This window comes from Pipra filicauda, unplaced genomic scaffold (assembly GCF_003945595.2).
Source record: "Pipra filicauda isolate LSUMZ 115617 unplaced genomic scaffold, ASM394559v2 scaffold70_size2993248_pilon, whole genome shotgun sequence".
NCBI classification, from domain to species: domain Eukaryota; kingdom Metazoa; phylum Chordata; class Aves; order Passeriformes; family Pipridae; genus Pipra; species Pipra filicauda.
This window is the reverse complement of record NW_024104876.1, coordinates 2565545-2583819: the sequence shown is the minus strand read 5'-3', so window position 1 is coordinate 2583819 and position 18275 is coordinate 2565545. Positions and strand designations below refer to the sequence as shown.

The following is an 18275-nucleotide window of genomic DNA, read 5'->3' as shown; positions in this document are numbered from 1 at the left end:
ATGAGAAAATGAGTTCCAGGATGCACCATCCAGATTCCACAGTACTAATTAAAACAAGCAAAGTGACTTCCCCCATATTAGCTAATACTTCTACCTCCATGAGACAGGAAGTTGAATATTTTTAATTTTGCAAAAATAAGATGCTGTTCAGTAAGATGAGATGTGAAATATGAAAGGATAAAAGTTTTTGCTACTTTTGCACTTGTAGCTTATCTGTGAGTGAGCCGTGACCTGGATGAGCCAGAGATCTGCTGCACTGTTTTAAGTTCAAAAGGAGGAAATAAATCTCTAATATAATGACACACCTTCTTTTTTCTTTATTTTTAGAGTCAAATTCAAAACATTCGAAAGGAACTTTTAAAATAACGGGAAACATCAAAGACTGTCAATTGACCTTGTTCAGTAGTTCTTAATAGTGACTCACTGGTGAACATTTGGAGATAATTTGCTATCTGTGGATATGAAACTGAATCATAAATCCTAGAGTTCAGAGGAAAAGCAGCACAGTATAAATGTAAATGTTTAATCCTTCCTCTGAAGAATCAGAAAGGCTTCAGAGTGGTCAAGATGTGCTGAAATAAAGTAGAAGAGAGAGTGCATTGAAAAGCGAAAAGATTAAATCTATCTTCTGTTGCATGGGAAAATATTTTTCTTGGAGTGTTGCTGAAGTTAAGGCATAATTGTGGCATTATTTCTGCTTGCTGCACATGTTGGCTAATGGGGGTTTTGTGTGTGTTCTTACCTCCAACTCCACTTCATTAGTTAATGGCTGAGTAAGGACCTTAAATAGCAGTGCCAAGGTACTGCAGAAATATCTGCAAGTGATATTCAAGTGAGTATTGTCACAACAATCCTTTGCAATTAGGGAGTTGTGTTGAAAAGCAGATAATTTATTCATCTCCTGACAGAATGGTTGAGTTCTTTCTCTTTTTTTTTTTTTTAGACATGTCCATGTTAAAAGAATTATGTTTGGAACAAATTGCTTAATGCTTTTTAAGGCGAGATTTACTTTATTTATTTCACGTGCTGGTTGACATCTACTTATGCCAGGGAATCCATTTTTCCTTGTCTGAGTATGTCCCTTGTAGAGCCTCTTGTTAAAGGCGATGGAAATTTGCATTTTCCCGTTCCTGGACTGATAAATTAGATTTATTCCAGTGGTAGCACGGCACTGCTGGATAGGGACTAGGGAGTTTTTTTTGCTCTGTACGTTCTTTTAAGTTTACAGCCACTTGTGTCTTAAGAAAAACAGTGTAACACAATTAATTAATTTTACAAAATACGGTAAAAATACCTGATCCCACTCTCTGACTTTCAGAACTGGTACATAAACAAGCAAGTGGGTAAACAGTAGTGAATTAGTAATTTGCTCTGCAGAATACATTTTATGAAAATTATTATTTTTCAGCTTTGAATATTTCAGTTTATATTCAAAGAAACGAGACACTGTGGATCTGAGCCTTAGTGAGCTTTCCTAATAAACTAATTTTTAAAAACATCCCCCCAAATTGTCTGTGTAAGTTGAACTGGAAGCTGCATCCTGGACAATTGTATTATTGTCATGGTAACTTCGTGCTGCCCCAGTAAAAGGTCTCAGGAAATCTGCTGATCATTTTATATCCATCTGCTTACAATATAAATTATCTTTTGACAGAAAATTAACTTAAAATTTTTTAGCATTGAGAGATGCTCCAGTGCCTGAAAACAAATTCCACTGCAAGCAGAAATGTGAATCTGATGACATTGCAAAAAGAAAAATGATTTATGTAATTAAGTACAACTAGAATTAAAATAGGCCATAAATTCTCAAGTGTACTGACGGTACAGGGGGGTGTTATGACAGCAGATATTCAGTGTTATATCACTTTATTGAGGGTTTATGTGCACTTTTTGTTTAGAAAATGGGTCCAGTAATTATCAGTGCACAGTAAACAAAGGTCTTATTCTACCTCAGTATATGGTGCTTTTGTGTCCTTGCCTTCACAGTATGGTTAAAAGAGCATCAGTGCAGCCACACAAGAGCTTTTGTTCCATCTTCAGCCATGTGGAATGCATATGCCAGGGCCCTGAGGTTAGAAAAAAAAAAAAAAAGGAAAAAAAAAAGAGGGAGAAAAAGAAAAAAAAAAAAGAATTGGGGTTTGTTCAGGACTCATGGCATTTGGTCATTTCTGGGAGAAAGGTCTTTGATCTGGGAGCCTGGAAGGAGGAAAGTGGAAATGTTTTAGACACAGTACAGTGCTTGCAAAAGCCACATGAAAACCCTCTTTGTAGCTTTAGCCTTTTCAGAGATGGGCAGCTTCCTCGTGGCACAAAGTCCTTCAGAAGCGTGGTTTTTAGAGAACTTTTGACAATATTTGTTGACTGATATAAGACATAAAAATTAATGTGGAGGGGATACAAAGAGCTTTTCAAAGTGATGATTTATTTAAATTTAAACTTTATGGATAGTGTTTGAAAGTGGGGGAGAAAAAAATCTTTTGGAGTGTAGAAGATGCTTGGTTATTTAATGCAAAGAAACTATATCAAAGGAACATTTATAGTTACAGGCTATTTGGCTTTGGGAATTGAATTTTTCCTACTGAGATATTTTGTCTAACATCCAAAAATTTGCTTTAATTACCTAGGAAATGCAGTCAACTCAGAACTTAGAATCTAAACATAGCCTAAGATAAAGACAGAGGGAAGAGATGAGATGCAGCCTCACTCCCCCCTCTCAGTGCATATGAAAAGAACAGCTTTAGGGCTTTTTTTGACTTGCCTGATTTTCAGCCCATTTGCATACATCTGTGTAGGAACCAGCAAGATGAGCCTCTTTTAAAAATTTTCTGCCATTCTCTAAATTAATAAGTTAAACTGTAGCACATTCAAGCTGCCCCAGCAACCCGTGGTTTTCTGCTGTTTTTAGGCTAATTGGCTTCTGCAGCATGAGGGGCATTCTCTGAGCATTTTATGTCCCATCCACCTGCTACCTGCTGTAAATTTTATTGGCTGATTCCTTACCAGCCTTACAGTATTTTATGGTGTTGCAATATTTGTATTCATTGTAGGATAACAGTGGTTTTTTGTTTCATCTAAAAATATCCCAGCACTTTACTATTTACTATTTTCAGCCCTGCATTACTGAGCCCAAATAAACCATGTTTTGGAGGTGCATCTCTCAGCAGTGCCCATCAGTCAGCAGGGGCATTTGTGTTCCCTTCTTGGGGCAGGACAGTTGATGGAGGCAGCAGATATTTCTGTGAACTAGAAAGTCTTTGGGACAGGCTCAAAGCACCATGTGGTCAAATGTGTCCCCTCATGTCCAGTGACTCTGGTTTAAACAAAGCCCAAATTATGGTCCCTGAAACCTCCATAGACTGTTGCAGGGCAAGGGCCTGTGTTCAAAGTCAAAAAACCCCCCCAAAACCTATTTATTCTCTGTTCTTATTTCAGAAAAGGAATCTATTCGTTTCTGTTGTATCATCACTTGTTGTCTCTATCAAAGCTTTGATAATGTGTCACTCCTCAGCGTGAGCTTTTAAGGTTTCTGGTGCTCACAGCTGCCACTCAAGTGGGTGACAGCTGAAGACATTCAGTGTATTTTAGGATGGCCACACGTTTGGGGAGGGATCACTCAAAATATCTGCACTGAGTGGTGTCCAGAGATCTTGTGTACAAGAAAACTATTCCGTAATAAAGGGCTTGTATTACCTGTTGTCATAGGAGGGAATTAGAAGAGATGGTTGTTCCAAATGGAATTTCTGAGTAGAAATATCATGCAAATTGTTTTAATTTTTGTTCTGTTCTTGCCCACAATTCCAAAGGGGACAGAAGCTGTGCCCACCCCTCTGGTCACCCTTATCCTTCTGCCAGCTGAGGGAGCTGACGGTTGATAAAGATGGGAAGCCAGTCAGTATTAGTACTGTCTTGGCTGATTCAGCCAAATGCTTGTTTATCTTAGTTTCTCTAAGGTACTCATAGAAGTTGTTTCTCTAAGGTACTCATAGAAGTTTTTTATTTGTATAGAGATTTTTTATTTGTATTTTTTCCCTGATGCAGTTTGGCTGGTCTCAGCTCTCTCCTCCCGGGCAGAGGCTTTAAACACTGTTCAGTGGTTTGTGCTTTGCATTAAACACAGATGTCTCTCCCTGAGCCACTGTCTGGAAGGGCATAGGAGCTACAGATGAGATGGGCTGCCCAGATGATCCCACACATCAGTCCCAAACTCTTTTAGTCTATTCTTTTTAGTTCCGTTCGGTGTCTTTTTAAACACCTCATATACTATGTTTGTCACGTCTTTTAATAGCAGGTGGTTTTACCACTGACTAGTTCTGTTGATAAGCAAAGTTACTATTTCTCAGAATCCTTCCAAGAAACCTAAATTTAATTTTCTAAACAAAATAACCTAATTCCATACCTATATAGTCCTGTCTCGAGGTATGTTAACAGATTTCTGGGCTGCGAAGGCACTACTTAATCATGCTGTTCTTGCTCCTTTTGCCTGCCAGCCATGAATATTTCAGCAGCAGTAATGCAGGCAGCACACCTTCAGAAATATTGATCACTTATTGCACCACAGCTTTGGATGTAGAACATTCAGCAGTTTAATGCTTTCTGTTTTCTCGTGTTCTTTAATTTACTGCATCACACAGGTTTGTTTCTGGGTGTTTGCAGTGGTGCTTGGTTAAGGCTGATGAACCCAAGCAAGGCTCCTCTTGGGGAAGCGAGAGAGGGACAGACACATTCCACTTTACCACTTTCCCAAAGATAGGGAAGCTGTGATTCCAGTGCCATGAGGCCACTTAATGAAAGCAGGTTTGACCTTGTGAACTTGAAGTATGCACTGAGGGTTTGAAATCAATTGTCCCTTTGCTGCTTCAAACTGACTTCAGAGTTTGTCGATGTTAAAATTTAATTATTTATAATGGGATTTTCAGGGCTCCTGAAAGGGGGCTTTGTTTTGTTTTAGTGATTTTAAATGCTTTCCTCTAAACAGCTTTTCAGCTCATCCATAATAAAACCATTGGCTGAAATTTTACTACTGAGGAGTACTAATTTATGTTTGCTTACATTGAGTCTGATTAGCTTATTTATAATTAAAGAGAACTGCTTTGCTTATGATTGTTACTGTGTCATCCCTTCTCCCCTTGACTTTTCTTGTTTTCTAAACCCAGATTTAGGTCGTTCTCGAGAGCTTCAATATGTTTATGTGGATAACAATATTCACCTGAAAGGCCTCCCATCCTATCTGTATAATAAAGTCATTGGTTGCAGTGGGTAGGTATGAATTAATTCAGATGTCTTGTATACCTGTTCCTTGTAAAAATTCTCCTGTATTACACAGCTGACTATATTTTTGTGTGTCTATGATTGATTCAGAACTGATGTTACCTTGAGGGGATTAGTGCAACTCCCAGTTCTGTTTTATTTTTGTAGTATTTTATGTTAATTGCTGATTTTCAGTATTTTACTATTGAGTTGTAGCAGTCAGGGCAGTTACTCTGAAGTCATTTGTAATGACAATCTGAGGCCTACAGCTAAATTTAAAGGTTGGCCAAAAGTGTAGCCAACCACAGTTTCCAGAAGTAAAGACTGAACAAAATATTTTTTTAGTGTGTTGCAGCATCTGTTTGGTTCTCACATTTCTGTAAGTTATGGGCCACATCTTGGAATGTCACTCATTTTACATCCCAGCATCAGCTTCTTGTAGGTCTCGGTACCTACTAACTACAGTAACTTTTTTTAGGAGTTATGGATTGACAGGTTTATTTTTACATGTGGATTTTAAAAATATCCCAGGCTGTCTCATGTTTGTGGTTAGGATGCAAGAAAAGAGTGGTCTGTGTAGGACACTGGCTTAATTCTTTCTGCCCTGACAGTGGCATAAATTAGGAGCAGCCCCACTGATGAATGGAGCCTTACTGGTGTAAAACTGATCAGAAGAGGATTGTCCCCATTACCCTCTAATTATAAATTTCTGGTATGCTCCCTCTCAGCAGATCTTGCATTAAATATAAATTCCCTCCCTGCACTCTGCTGCAATATGGGAGCTGCTGAGTCTTGGCATTTCCAGGTTTTTCTAATATTCCCGTGTCAGCTGGTTGGTGATATTTAAATCCTTGCAGTTGGATTACACTTCTGAAGTGGGTGCACTCTCGAGCTTGTACCAGTTTTGTTTTTCAGGAAAAATAAATTCTAACCTTTGTTCTTTCAGAACTGATTGTAAATTGTAAGACAGACATTAAATTAAACTTAAATGTAAGAGCTGTATTGATTGTGACCAAAACCACTAATGACAGTGCAGGAAATGTTCCAACAAGTTTGGTCCATCTGTCCTGCTTGTTTCAGGTGATTTCATACAATCATGTCTTTTATTTTATTTTTTTTTTATGTTTAAGATACCATTTTATACTTAGTCAAAATAATTTTATCTTTGCACTGACCTCTTGTGAAGATACGACCAGTTTTCTTTCTGTCATTACATGTGCACTGCTGGTGAGGCCAACTGCAGTATCTCTGATATTATAAGTCTAGTATAGAATTATACAATCTAGTATTTTAAATCTAGCATAGAAGAGACTAAAAAAGTTGCAAGTGTTGCAATGAAATTAATTCTTGTTGTGCTTCTGTGGAATAAATTGGTTTCCCCTTAATAAGAAATAATAAAAAGAGGTTATTTTTAGTGAGAAAAGTAATATTTGTATTTGTGCACCAAACACATATTTGTCTTTGTTGTGAAACCACCTTCAAACACCATAGATTACTTTTAAGAAAAATTTTCAGCATAGGAAGAGCGCTTATATATATTAATAAAAACCCAGAGGTTTTATTTGATAATGTGCTGAGTGACTTTAAAATTGTGTAATAATGGTCATGTGAAGAATTTCTGTGTTCTTTCCAAGAAAGCATTAGTAACCAGGCTGAGGTTTTCATGGGTCAGGCAAGAGCTGACAATCCAGGCTGAGTGCTCTGTCTGGTCATCCACTGGAGAATAAAATCTGACAAGCTGCTGTTACTAACATAAAGCTTGATTTCTGAAAATAGAATATAAATTGCATTGTGGAAGTAATGGATCTCTGTCTGGGCATCCTGCAGTCAGACTGGCTGAAAAAAGTCTTTTATATGAGAGGTGATGATCTCAGCACTCAAAATATATTTTGATCTTATTTTTTGCAGATTGGATTTCATAGGCCCCAGTCAGGGATCTGTCAGTCTTGGAGAATGCAGCCAATAGGTGGTCACAGCTTTTTATCCCCCAGTTATTTATTCCTCAGGATTCTTCTGCAACTCCTTTTTTTTTTCCCAGCTGTTTAATCCATTCTCTGCTCCACTCTTTAACCTCCCTGGATTTTGTGTCTGGCATTAACAGCCTCACCCTTTACATAAAGGAGACCAAATGGCCCAGCTCTGAAATGCAGAAACTACAGGGACTTTATGGGTTTGTTCCCTTGTGAGGGTGGTAAGGGGTTAATCAGCTTGAAAATAAAACATTACAGATTCATTTGTTGTGATAGATAACTCACTGGCTCTGCACTGCTGGGCAATGGACTGTTGGGATAGTGGATCTCTGAATTCCCAATTATATTTTAATCCCACTAATGGTTTGTGGGAAAGTATTAAATATTTAACAAGAGACATATTGACTTGCTGTTTGATGCTGCTCTTTTTTGGTTGTTTCTCTGGGCTGTTCCTCCTTTAATCAGGAGGGATGAGACTCTTTGTTGCCAGGGAAGTACCGTGAGATTCCTTTCACATCTGATAAGGTCGAGAGTAGTTACCTCAGTTTTAGGTCCAATATCTGGGAAGGCTGACAAATTTGTGTTTCTGTTCCATTCGTTAGGACTGGCCCTAACAAGTTGCTCTTGGCTTCAAATTTCAGTTGTCATAAACAATTCCAATTCCCCTGTTGACTTCCCCAAGCTCTGAGTAGAATTTTCCTCTGCGTGTCTCTCTGGTATGATCGCTCACAACAGGCATCACGTAAAGAGTTATTATTTTTACTACAAGCTCACTTTCTCTCCTTGGATCCAAATAACCTTCCTTTTCCATATATGATTGGGGAAGGGCAAGGCTGGTAGATTTACTAGCATATCTTCCCACTGTTGTTATTTTTCCTTCACCTCCAAGGGGACTCTGTGGCACCCAGTGGCACTTAAAATGTATGTTTTGAGGTTGGAGTTTGCCTCGTGTATTAAAAATGAGAAATCCATGACTGTTGTCAACTGCTTGATCCAAGACACAGAAAACAAACTTGGGTATGAAAGGCTCCACTACATTAAATGTTTAATAACAGTGGAATTCAGAGGCTAAAAGAGATTAGCACAAAGTAAGGGGCACAGAGTGCATTTGGTTCACCCCCTGGGGATTGTGTTCTCATTGCTTTGTGTTGTTTGATAAGTAATTCCTCCAGATGTCCGATGACTAGCACATCACAGAAGGTGGGAATCTATAAAAAATGTGTTTCAACATAGAAACATAGAATAGTTTGGGCTGGAAGGGACCTTTAAAGGTCACCCAGTCCAACCCCAACATGTCCTGCCCTCTGCAAGGAATCCTTGAGGGCTGCACTGGAGAGCAGTGTCAGGCATACTTTGGGTTGGTCATCTGGGTTTCCCCATAAAGTTACTTTTATGATTTATTTTTTTTCTAACCACTTTCTAAATGTCTTGTGTCCTTCTAGTTGTGGTTCTCCAATTCAAGTTTCAGAGGTGAAACTGCTCTCTTTTTCATCAGGCCAGTTAACTGTGTTCCTGCCAGCAGAGGTGAAATCTATAGGGACAGAAACAGATCATGTGCTGCCTTTGCAAGAACTGGCCATGAGGACCCTCTATAACACCTACTACAGGTTTTTGAAAGGTATGAAATGTCTGCATTCTTCAGATGACAGAAATAGTGAAAGTGCTTTTCTGGCAGTGGGAGGAACGTTTCAAACAGTCCTTCAAAGAGTTGGGCAAGGATTTATATTTTAAAAGATTTATGTAATCAAATTATGTTTGAAATGCTGTATTAGAACAAAAATGTCCAATATCAAAAACCAAAGATCCAAAGAACTATTTCTAAGATCAAGTGGTGCTTATAAATGGTTTCTTAGTTGAAGACTGCATAAAGAAGGATGCTTTTTCTTTGCAGGAGAAACTCTTTAATGGAAATAGGAGATGAGAAATACAGTTCCTGAGGCAAGATCAGATGCATCAGCCAACAATGCAACTCCTTGCCAGGCAGCACAATCCTAAACTGGCAGACTTGTTATACATAAGGCAAAAGAAATGTGAGCAGCCCTGGGCCATTTGAGCACAGCCTGACAGCTGAGCTGCTTTAGTTCTGCCCCAGTTCAGGCTCTGCTCTAAAGTGGCCCTTGGCTCATCTGGGTCTGCATCCTGCAACCACGAGTTAGCAATATCTGATGGGAACCTGCAGATTTGGTCAGATTTAGATGTGTTGTGACTCCCCCCTGTTGATGCCGTCTTGGGAATTCTCAGCTTTAAAGGTCAATAAGAAAGCAGAAGGGTGGAGAGCTCAGAAGGATTAGAGGGTTTGTGGGAAGGGGTCACTTGTACCTCAGCTCTGCAGTAAATCCTCACTGCTGAACCACTGCTTTGCCAGGAAAGGTGTACAAGGAGGTCTTCATTTTCTCACCGGGTTGTGACTTACACAATGATTTCTGAGATCCAGCTGAACGTGGTTCCTGAAGATGCCAGAGAAGTTTGGGTTGGAAATAGCAAGGGAGTATTGCAAAACCAGTTTAGGAAATGGTTTCTAAGTGGTTTTTACAAGGCTATGAGGATTATACCTATTTACACATACACATATGCATCCTATTCTGAGTGACCTTCCTAAAGGCTGTGGGCATCACCACTGGAACACCCTCGTTCTGGGGAGGCAGGAGAAGTGCCTGGTTCAGGCAGGTGTAGAGTCATGGAGTGCTGGGGAGGCAGGTGGCACTGTATGATTAAAGCAGCAGATTTGAACTGTCACTGCCTAAATTTGCAGTTTCAAGGGTGCTGTTAAATACTTGGTGGCTGCTGGGGAAGTGACAGAAGTGACTGGACTCCTTTTCCTGTGTCTTTGCTTGGCTACAGAGTGTGACCTTTTCATTCTGACGCAAATGTCCTGTTTGTCACCTCAGTGGAGCTGTTTGGTACATTTTGTCTGGGGTTAAACCTTACAGGGTTTGAAAGCTGAAACCAGTGTGATACCTAAAACTGATTTATCAGGTACTGCATCTTGTCCTGATTATTCAGCACCTAAACTCATTCACCTGCCTTGGCTGTCTCTCAGTTTCTAGATGGAGATTAGCACGTGGGGTTTAATTTATGAAACACTCTATGGCTTGGGCCAAGCCTGGGAAAATGATGGCTCTTTCCCAAGAAATGACCCTAGAGTTCCATTTGGTGAAAATTACAGCATCTTGTAAGCTGTGGGGGCTACATTTAACAGATTAGGAACATATTGATCTTTTTAGAGTGGCCTCTGTGGTTGGACCTGTGAGAATTACGCTGGGCTGGGTTGTATTTCAAGTAATTCCAAATATTGCAGATCCCTTTTTGCTGATGGTGGAGTTTGGGCTTTGTAGTGAGTTTAGCTATCCTGCTGGATGGGTTGTTGAAATATTTTAGTAAAATACTACTGATGTCCTTTTCAGAATGTTGTATTAGTTACTAAACACCTTTCTAGACCATCTGTGTGTCGAAAAAATCCTTTATGATCTGTTACTGTTTTCTATTATTTGCTTGTGCTGTAATATTTTCAGCTGGATATTTTGGCCCAGTTAATCTTACTCCCACAGATGCCAAACTTGTACATTTAACTTCAACTTCTTGAACTTGCACATGGAAAGCACCGTGTGCTTCACCCTAATTGTGGTATTTTGTGTTACCTCGTTGCTGTTTTGACAAGGCCCTAAGAATGTGAGGCAGCTGTTTCCTGGACTGCTCATGGATTGTGCTTGTTGTGTCTGACTTTATCATGCAATCCTTTTGTTACAAATATTTTTTTTTGTTTCTTTTCTGCTCCAGATTTGAACTTTCTGACTCCAATCTCACTGCCCAAAAGCCTCTTGGAATTGCTGCACTGTCCCCTGGGACACTGCCACCGCTGCAGCCAGCCTATGTTTACCATTGTCTACCCAAAGCTCTTCCCCTTGAGGGAAACTCCAATGGCAGGATTGCATCAAGGGTAATTATACAGGAAATTACACCGGGGTTTCATTTGGGAAGAAAAACACCTTATGGAACAAAGAGTATTCTTAAGGATTTATTTATTTTTTTTAACTTAGCAGCATTTCAGATCTAAAGCCCCTGGCCTGTGATTGCATGTAAAAGTTGAGAAATATTTTATTCACAAGACAACCAGAATACTCCTCTTGAACTCTTAGAAAGGGTCTCCACATTTGCCTGTTCACCTGGTGTAAGACAGGGAAGGGTTTTGATGTGGTGGGATTGACCTGTTTGTGGCAGTGCAGAACATGCCTGGCACTTCTGTGCCTTGGGACAGAAATGGTGCCCAACCCTGACCTCAGGACAATGCCACCACCACAGGGACTCAGAACTGAGATATGGTTCAGGGAATATTGCCCTCATGGAGCTATAGATAGGAAATATCTCTAAGCTGAGCAGTTATTGCTTTGCAGTGATTATTTCCTTAGTCCTTATTAGGTTGAGGGGATACTGTAGCCTACCATGAGCCATAATATCAATAAATCTGCAATGGAAAAGCATCACCAGAGAAGTTTCAGCTTCTACTATTTGAAAAGTAATAAAGATTTAAAGCTAAGTCACTTGGAGTTAAACAAGCAAATGTGATGTTAGTTCTTGTTAGAGAATTGAAGTCAAGCCATTAGTTACAAAGCATACACCTAAAGGTGTGGAGCAGGAAAGAAAGGGGCTTTAAAAAGGAATGTTTCTGATTGTTGGTATATATAATGCACAAGAACACCACATAGCCCCTATCCTGCTGAAATCCATTGATTTGATAGTTAGCTTCCATAAAAGCAAGAAAGTGCTTTTCAACAGGAAGATCTTTAAGCAAACAGACTAATTGTTGCTTTGGGGTGGTGGTACCTGTTTGACACAGCTGTATCACAGCCTGGTTTGCTGGGACTCTGTGACATGAGAAGTATCTGGTTTGTGAGCACTTCAGCTGGATGAAATAAAAGCAACCTAGGTGTGCCAGATCTGGGCAGCAGCCAGAAGGCTGCCTAAATGCTGTTTTGGAGAAGCCATCTCTCCTTGAAAGATCTGCTTGTGTTCTTCAACTTGCCACTCTGTGCCACGTCAGGCACGTGTGGAAACTCAATGCATTTCATGTGGAGTGAAATAAATTGCTTCCATGTTACAGTCATAATATTCATAGGGGCATAAGATGCTATAATCATGCTATAAAGAATTTCTTTCAAGCATTAAACAGTGTTATTTTCTAAGGAATGATGGAACCTACTTGCTGGTCATTACCCAAATATACAAATCTGTATATTACCCAAAATAATCCAACAGTGGGAGAGTTTGGACTATTTTCTAATTAATTGCTGAGCATTGCTCATTGTAGAGCTTTCAGTTATGAGATGATAGACGTATCAGGAGACATCCTTTGGCGTTATTAAAGTTACAACTCAATAAAATCATGCTTTAAGGCTATTTTGGAAGAACACTATATTAACATTCTAAAATGAAATAATTGAAAATGCACATTTCTGCACGGTTTTCACTTGTTTAAAAAATACTTATCATTCCTTCCCTCAGACAAGAATGTAGTATGTTCTGCAAAATGCCTTAATGAATACAGTTTAAGTAGCTGACATTTGATGCAAATCCACAGAAAATGAGATCTAAACAGGGCAGCCTGTCATCTTTATCTCTGTAGCTCGTGCTCTTGTCATGGTAAGATTATGTGGAATTGTGGAGGTGTGATAGCTGGTTTAGAAAGATGTGAAGGACAGGGTTTGTGTTCTAAAGAACTTAAAGTGACCATGAAAACACACAGGGTAGGGATCCTGATTAGCAAGTGCCACATCCATGCCAGTAACTTCTGCTGGATTTCTGTATCACATCTTGTGTCCTCTTATAGGAAAGGACAGTGAAGTGCTGAACTGGATTTCTGTGTCTGAAAAAGCACAGATGCCATGGGTGAAGTGTGATTTCTGGGTTAGTGGAAAACAGGTCTTTATATTTCCAAACCAGATCTGTAGGTTCCTGCCAGGATGGGGCAGGAGGGGGGTCACTGTGAGGCCCATGTCACACTGTCCCACTGCCATCCCTGCTGTGGGACGTGGCACAGAGTGACAGCACTGCCTGTCCATCGTCCTCTCGGAAGATCTGGGCCCAGGGAGGACACTGGACTGCAGTTATTTCGTGCCTACGAGCAGTAATTTAAGAACCACATGAGCAGGGCTGAAGCTGCCCAGCTATTTTCCTGTCAGCTGTTAAACCTGCTGGCTGTGACATCGAGCCACACCCTGCCCAGACACACAAACCACACGCTGCTGCTTTAAACCCAGTGCAGGAGAAACCAGGAAGGTCTTGAGAACCCCTGCAGTGTTTCCCTGCACTCAGAGAGAGCAAATGAACCTGCTTTTTCTGGAGGGTGGAGATGGGCTGATCCCATATTTCACAAACCAGCACATTGTCTGTGTGGAATGGAGCCAGGAGCTTTTTTAACCTTTACTGACAACTGTTCCCCCCCCTCCCCTGTTTTTTTCTTCCCTTCTAGGAGGACAACTGTTAGTTTTGTGGCATACTGCTGCTCCACCCAGTGTCTGCAGACTTTTGACCTACTGAGTTGATAAACATTTCAAACCACTCAGGAGTGCTGCCAGTGTAAAGCTGCATTAGATGTCATATCCATTGGTACTGGAATACCCTGTGTGTGCTCGTGTGCCAAAGCAGCAGAAGTGCCCAGTCAGGAACACTCTGAGGCACTTGAGTCCTGCCCTATCAAATTTGGATGAGCTGCGGGAACTTTTCAGAAGTGTAAATACCAAGCTTTTAAAAGTATTAACTTCTCTCTCTCCTCCAAGGCAGCACACAAACCAAACACATTCACAAGCTCTGACTTCAGGATTTCCAGTATTTTTCAAACGTGTCTGTCTTCAGGTTGACCCATTGCATCATTTGGGGCAGTTTCATTCCTCCAGCGGGGAAAAAAAAAAAAGGTTTAGTTTATGGCAAATAAGTTTTCAGTTACTCATCCCCATCCTCTTCACCTCTGCAGCCAGAATGAGGTGTACAGCTCTAAACCTACAGAAACCTTTGATGGATCCCAGTGACTTTTCCATAGAATTCAGCTTTATTTCCTCCCTCTCGTCTTAATATTTCCCCCGGCAGATCTATCCCAGTTGTGTACCACGACTTTGACAGTTATCTGTGGTATTTAAATCCACATGCTCAAAGCAGATCTTTCTTTCCAGCATCATTAAATGCCACACTGATTTAATTGGAGTAACCAGGATATGTCTGGAGACTGAAGATGCTGTTTCAGTGAAGGCTGGTCCTGGTGCCTACACTAAGGGCTCTTGCTCCAGCCTGTTTGAGGATGTGCTTTCTTTAGTTTCAGTGTTTGAATTTTATATTTTTTAAAAACAGTTCCCCTTTTGTTTCTTTGAATTCTTCAGGAAGAAGATGACTTTTAAGTAGCAATTTCCCTTGGAAAAAAAAAACCACCCTAGTAATATGATAGTAAATATTTATATTTATTGTATTTTTACGGTTGCAGAGTATTGATCTGCAAAGAGCTGGCCTTGATATCTTTTTCTAGATTCAGCATTTGGCTGATTTGTCCAAGTGTGTCAGTGGAGTGTGTGCCTTGGAGAAGGCTGGAAATCCAGGGGCAGGTGTGTATCTCCATGCACAGGGATAATACAGAGATATCTGCTCAGAAGGGCTCTAACACTTGTTTTCATGTACGAATGGCAGATTTGGTGCAAATTCCCACTCACTGTCACATTTGTGGGAATCCTTCTTTGTTAGATCTTATTCATTTTAAATATAGAACAAAGGCTGGAGAAAAAGGCCCAAATTGCCTACATGACTTAAAATTTTGATTTTATACTGAAACGGTTTATAGAAAATTAGCCCCTCTTGACTTGTTTTTGAATATATAATATTTTTTTAATATCATGTGTTGGGCTTTTTTTTTTTTTTACCTTCTATTTCTTAGGTATGAACTACTTGTTGATTTAGCACAGTGTGCTACTCTGTGCAGTAGGTAGTTACAAGCTGAAATAGATATGAATGAAACAGTTTGTTATAAAAATGGCAAGATAAAGAGACTTATTTGGTAGGGTATTAGCATATGTTGTGGTGAGGTGTGCGTACTTTGAAGGCAGGAGGCATTAAAATGTTTTCCTTTTGCCAAAGAAGCATTTGTTCCCTCTGCAGGCTTCCTGGCATCTCTTCAATAAATAGAGCATCTTAAGAGCTTAAAAGTGTACCAAAAAGGCAGTTTTGAGGGTGGAATTTTTAGGTTGTGCATGTTACTTGTAAAATCTTTGCTGGTTTTATTGGGTTGGTTTTAGAGAGTTGAATTAGCATTAAGAAATGTAGAACTTAATCCTTCAGGAATGCAAGTATCATCTACTGTTTAAGAATTGTGAAACTTTCTAAAATAAATCCCATTTATTAAATCTGCTTTGCAGCAGAGGCAAGAGCCATGTCCAAGCAGCCTTGGTGCTATTGGATTTCTGACTGTGTTTGGATGTGGGTCTCCCAACAGACCTGCCCACCCCACAGGGTTCACTGCTGAGGCAGCAAAAAATCCATCCTGAGATGGAGATTGCCCAGGTACAATTATACCTGTGTCACAAACAGAATCCACTTGTCTTAAACAGGTGATAAGAGAACTGTGGTAGCGTTACAAGTATTAATTTTGATACAATACTCTTGATCGGGAATTTTCAGTATTATTTTTGTTGTGGCTTTCTCTGTCTATGAAGGAGATGTTATCTTGGAAGTTTTTATAGCAAGTTACAGACTTTAAATCACAGTTTATATCACAATTCAGTCTGTAAGTATTGTTTTGGAGTTAAATCTCATGATCACCCAAAAGGCATTATTGTTTGTTTTATCAGGAGTCAGATAGGAAAAGTGGACCTTGATTTTATTATTATTGCTATTATCATTATTTATTTATTATTTTCTTTCTTCTTCCCATAACCTAATTATTTCTTATTGAGTCCATATCAGTCTCTTTATTATTGTCTACAAGTGCAGTTCAGAAGAAATTTAGCCCGTTCTATGAGCAGGATGAATCTTAACTAACATTTTAAAAGATATTTCAAGAATGGAATGTTCAATGAATAAATGACTTAAACATGCAATTGAAGCTGAAATGTCATACCCTATTTTTATAAAACAAGGAAGAGGAAAGCCAATATATAGACTGAAAATCCAGCTTAAATTCGTGTTTCTCTGATGTTTTTTTGGTACAAACAGTGTTTGTATTCATCTGTATCTTTGGGTGATATTGTTCTAGATTAAAATAACTCCATTCTCACTTGTCCAAATTTTTCTAAAGTTGTAGTTCTACTGGAAGAGTATTTCATAACCAGCAAACATGAGAGCCAGCTATGCAAATTGCAGAGGGGAGAGGGAGCTTGTTGCTGAGTGGTGTCACTTCTCTTTAATGGTATTTTTTCCTAGGTAATTTTTGATTGCTTGCTCTTGTTTGTCAGGTTAGTTCCCACCAAGATAAATTTTCCCTTGTACTACAAAAAATCTGGTTCCAGCAGTTTTAAAAATGAGCATTTTTAAAAAGACTTTTTGTGTCATAAAAGTAGATCTTAACTCTTCACTTAGGGTGGGAGCAGGAAAAGTTTCTGGTTTGTTTTTTTTCTAGGCATTACAAAGAGGTGCAGGAGAGAAATGAGATAAAATAAGTCTTTAACCCATTGATATTGTTACAGAATTTTTCTGAGTAAAGATTAACTCCTATTATAATTAGGGAGCACAGGCATAATTTTTGTTTAGGTTGTGATAACAGGCACCATGTTCATAAAATGGGAGCCCTATACAGAGGTAATTTTTTTGTTCTGGCACGAAGGAAGTGGAGGAATCTCTGGCTTTGTTTAAAAATTCTGCTGGAGTGGTTCTGACACTGTTAGGTTTGGAGCACTGTTCTTGGGAACCTGCCTGTTGATGCCCCAGAGGATCAGGAATACAAGTGTCCTTTCCTGTGTGAAGAACAAGGTCTAATACCAAGAAATGTGTATTTTTCTGTTTGGACCTGATGCTTCTCTTGGGCTCCTACCGAAGTTCATTACAACCCTTCTATTTACTTGGTGAGGTTGAGATGTTGCTCTGAGCAGAGCAGAGCTGTTCATTGCCAAGTTGGCTTCAATTCTTCCAGATCAAATTCTGCTGAATCCCCTTTTCTGGCCTGGAGGGAGGACAGGACTGTGCTAACACCCGGGTGGCAGCAGCGTGTCAGGTTTTACTGACATCACGGCCGAGCCGGAGACTCGAGAGTGACACCCCTTTCCCCAGAGAGGATGAGCAGAGTACCACTGATAACAGAAGAACTTTTGCCTTGATGTCAGTGGAGGATGGATCACCTTTAATTGATGAGAGAGAAGAATGTTTTACCATCTTTGCACTTCTTGCAAAAACTGGGACAGCGACACCGGAGCCCAGGGCTGCTGCTGGGCAGCCTCTGGCTGCAGCTGGACATAGATCTGATTCCAAGACATAACTAACTTTGCCTCTTACCTCCCTCTTAATACTACTCATGTTGTTGCAAAATGTTATAGTTAACTTGTGATGGGAGAGGCTGAGTAAATTGAATCCAGAGGTTTTTATTACTTTTTGTATTACAGACCTATTTTGTAAGAGACCAAAGGTCTGGTGGAAAGAAATGGCAACGCTCATGTGAAGTCTTCATTGCTTTTGCTTTTATGTGCCCTTTTTTTTTTGGATTATAACGAACTTGGTTTGCAACTGAGCTCGTTCTGTGTCTGTGGGAAGCATATGTGAGCTGCTTTCTTGCTCTGTATTAACCAAATGTCACTCAGTGTGAAGGTGAGCTTGCTAGATGGTTTATTTAAAGTTAGTGGTGCGATTTATTGTATGTGCCTGTTAATAAACTATATTTTTGGATAGAATTACAGTCCATTGAAGTTAACTAAAGTCTTGCTCCTGGGGCTATTAAGCTATGTTAGAATGTAACGTTTAATTTACATTTTGGTTCATTTACATAGTAATTAGCTAATAAGTCTCTTGTCCCAAGGCTGAAGAGGTGGGGTGATGACACTTAAAACACTGCCAAGCCCAAAACACCACTTCATTTCACTTAATCCCTTTGTCTCAGAC

At 39.7% G+C, this 18275-nt stretch overlaps 1 protein-coding gene across 5 annotated transcripts in view; it reads left to right on the top strand.

The window, feature by feature from the left end:
• The window catches only part of LRRC28 (leucine rich repeat containing 28), a 50866-nt gene extending 32799 nt beyond the window's left edge, over positions 1-18067 (top strand). For all 5 annotated transcript variants that reach the window (XM_027714747.2, XM_039389147.1, XM_039389148.1 and 2 more), the window contains 4 exons: positions 5154-5256; positions 8660-8835; positions 10995-11154; positions 13684-18067. In XM_027714747.2, coding sequence (XP_027570548.1) covers positions 5154-5256; positions 8660-8835; positions 10995-11154; positions 13684-13756 — 512 coding nt within the window. In that variant the 3' untranslated portion in view covers positions 13757-18067. The remainder of the gene's footprint in view (positions 1-5153; positions 5257-8659; positions 8836-10994; positions 11155-13683) is intronic.
• Positions 18068-18275: the final 208 nt, after the last annotated feature.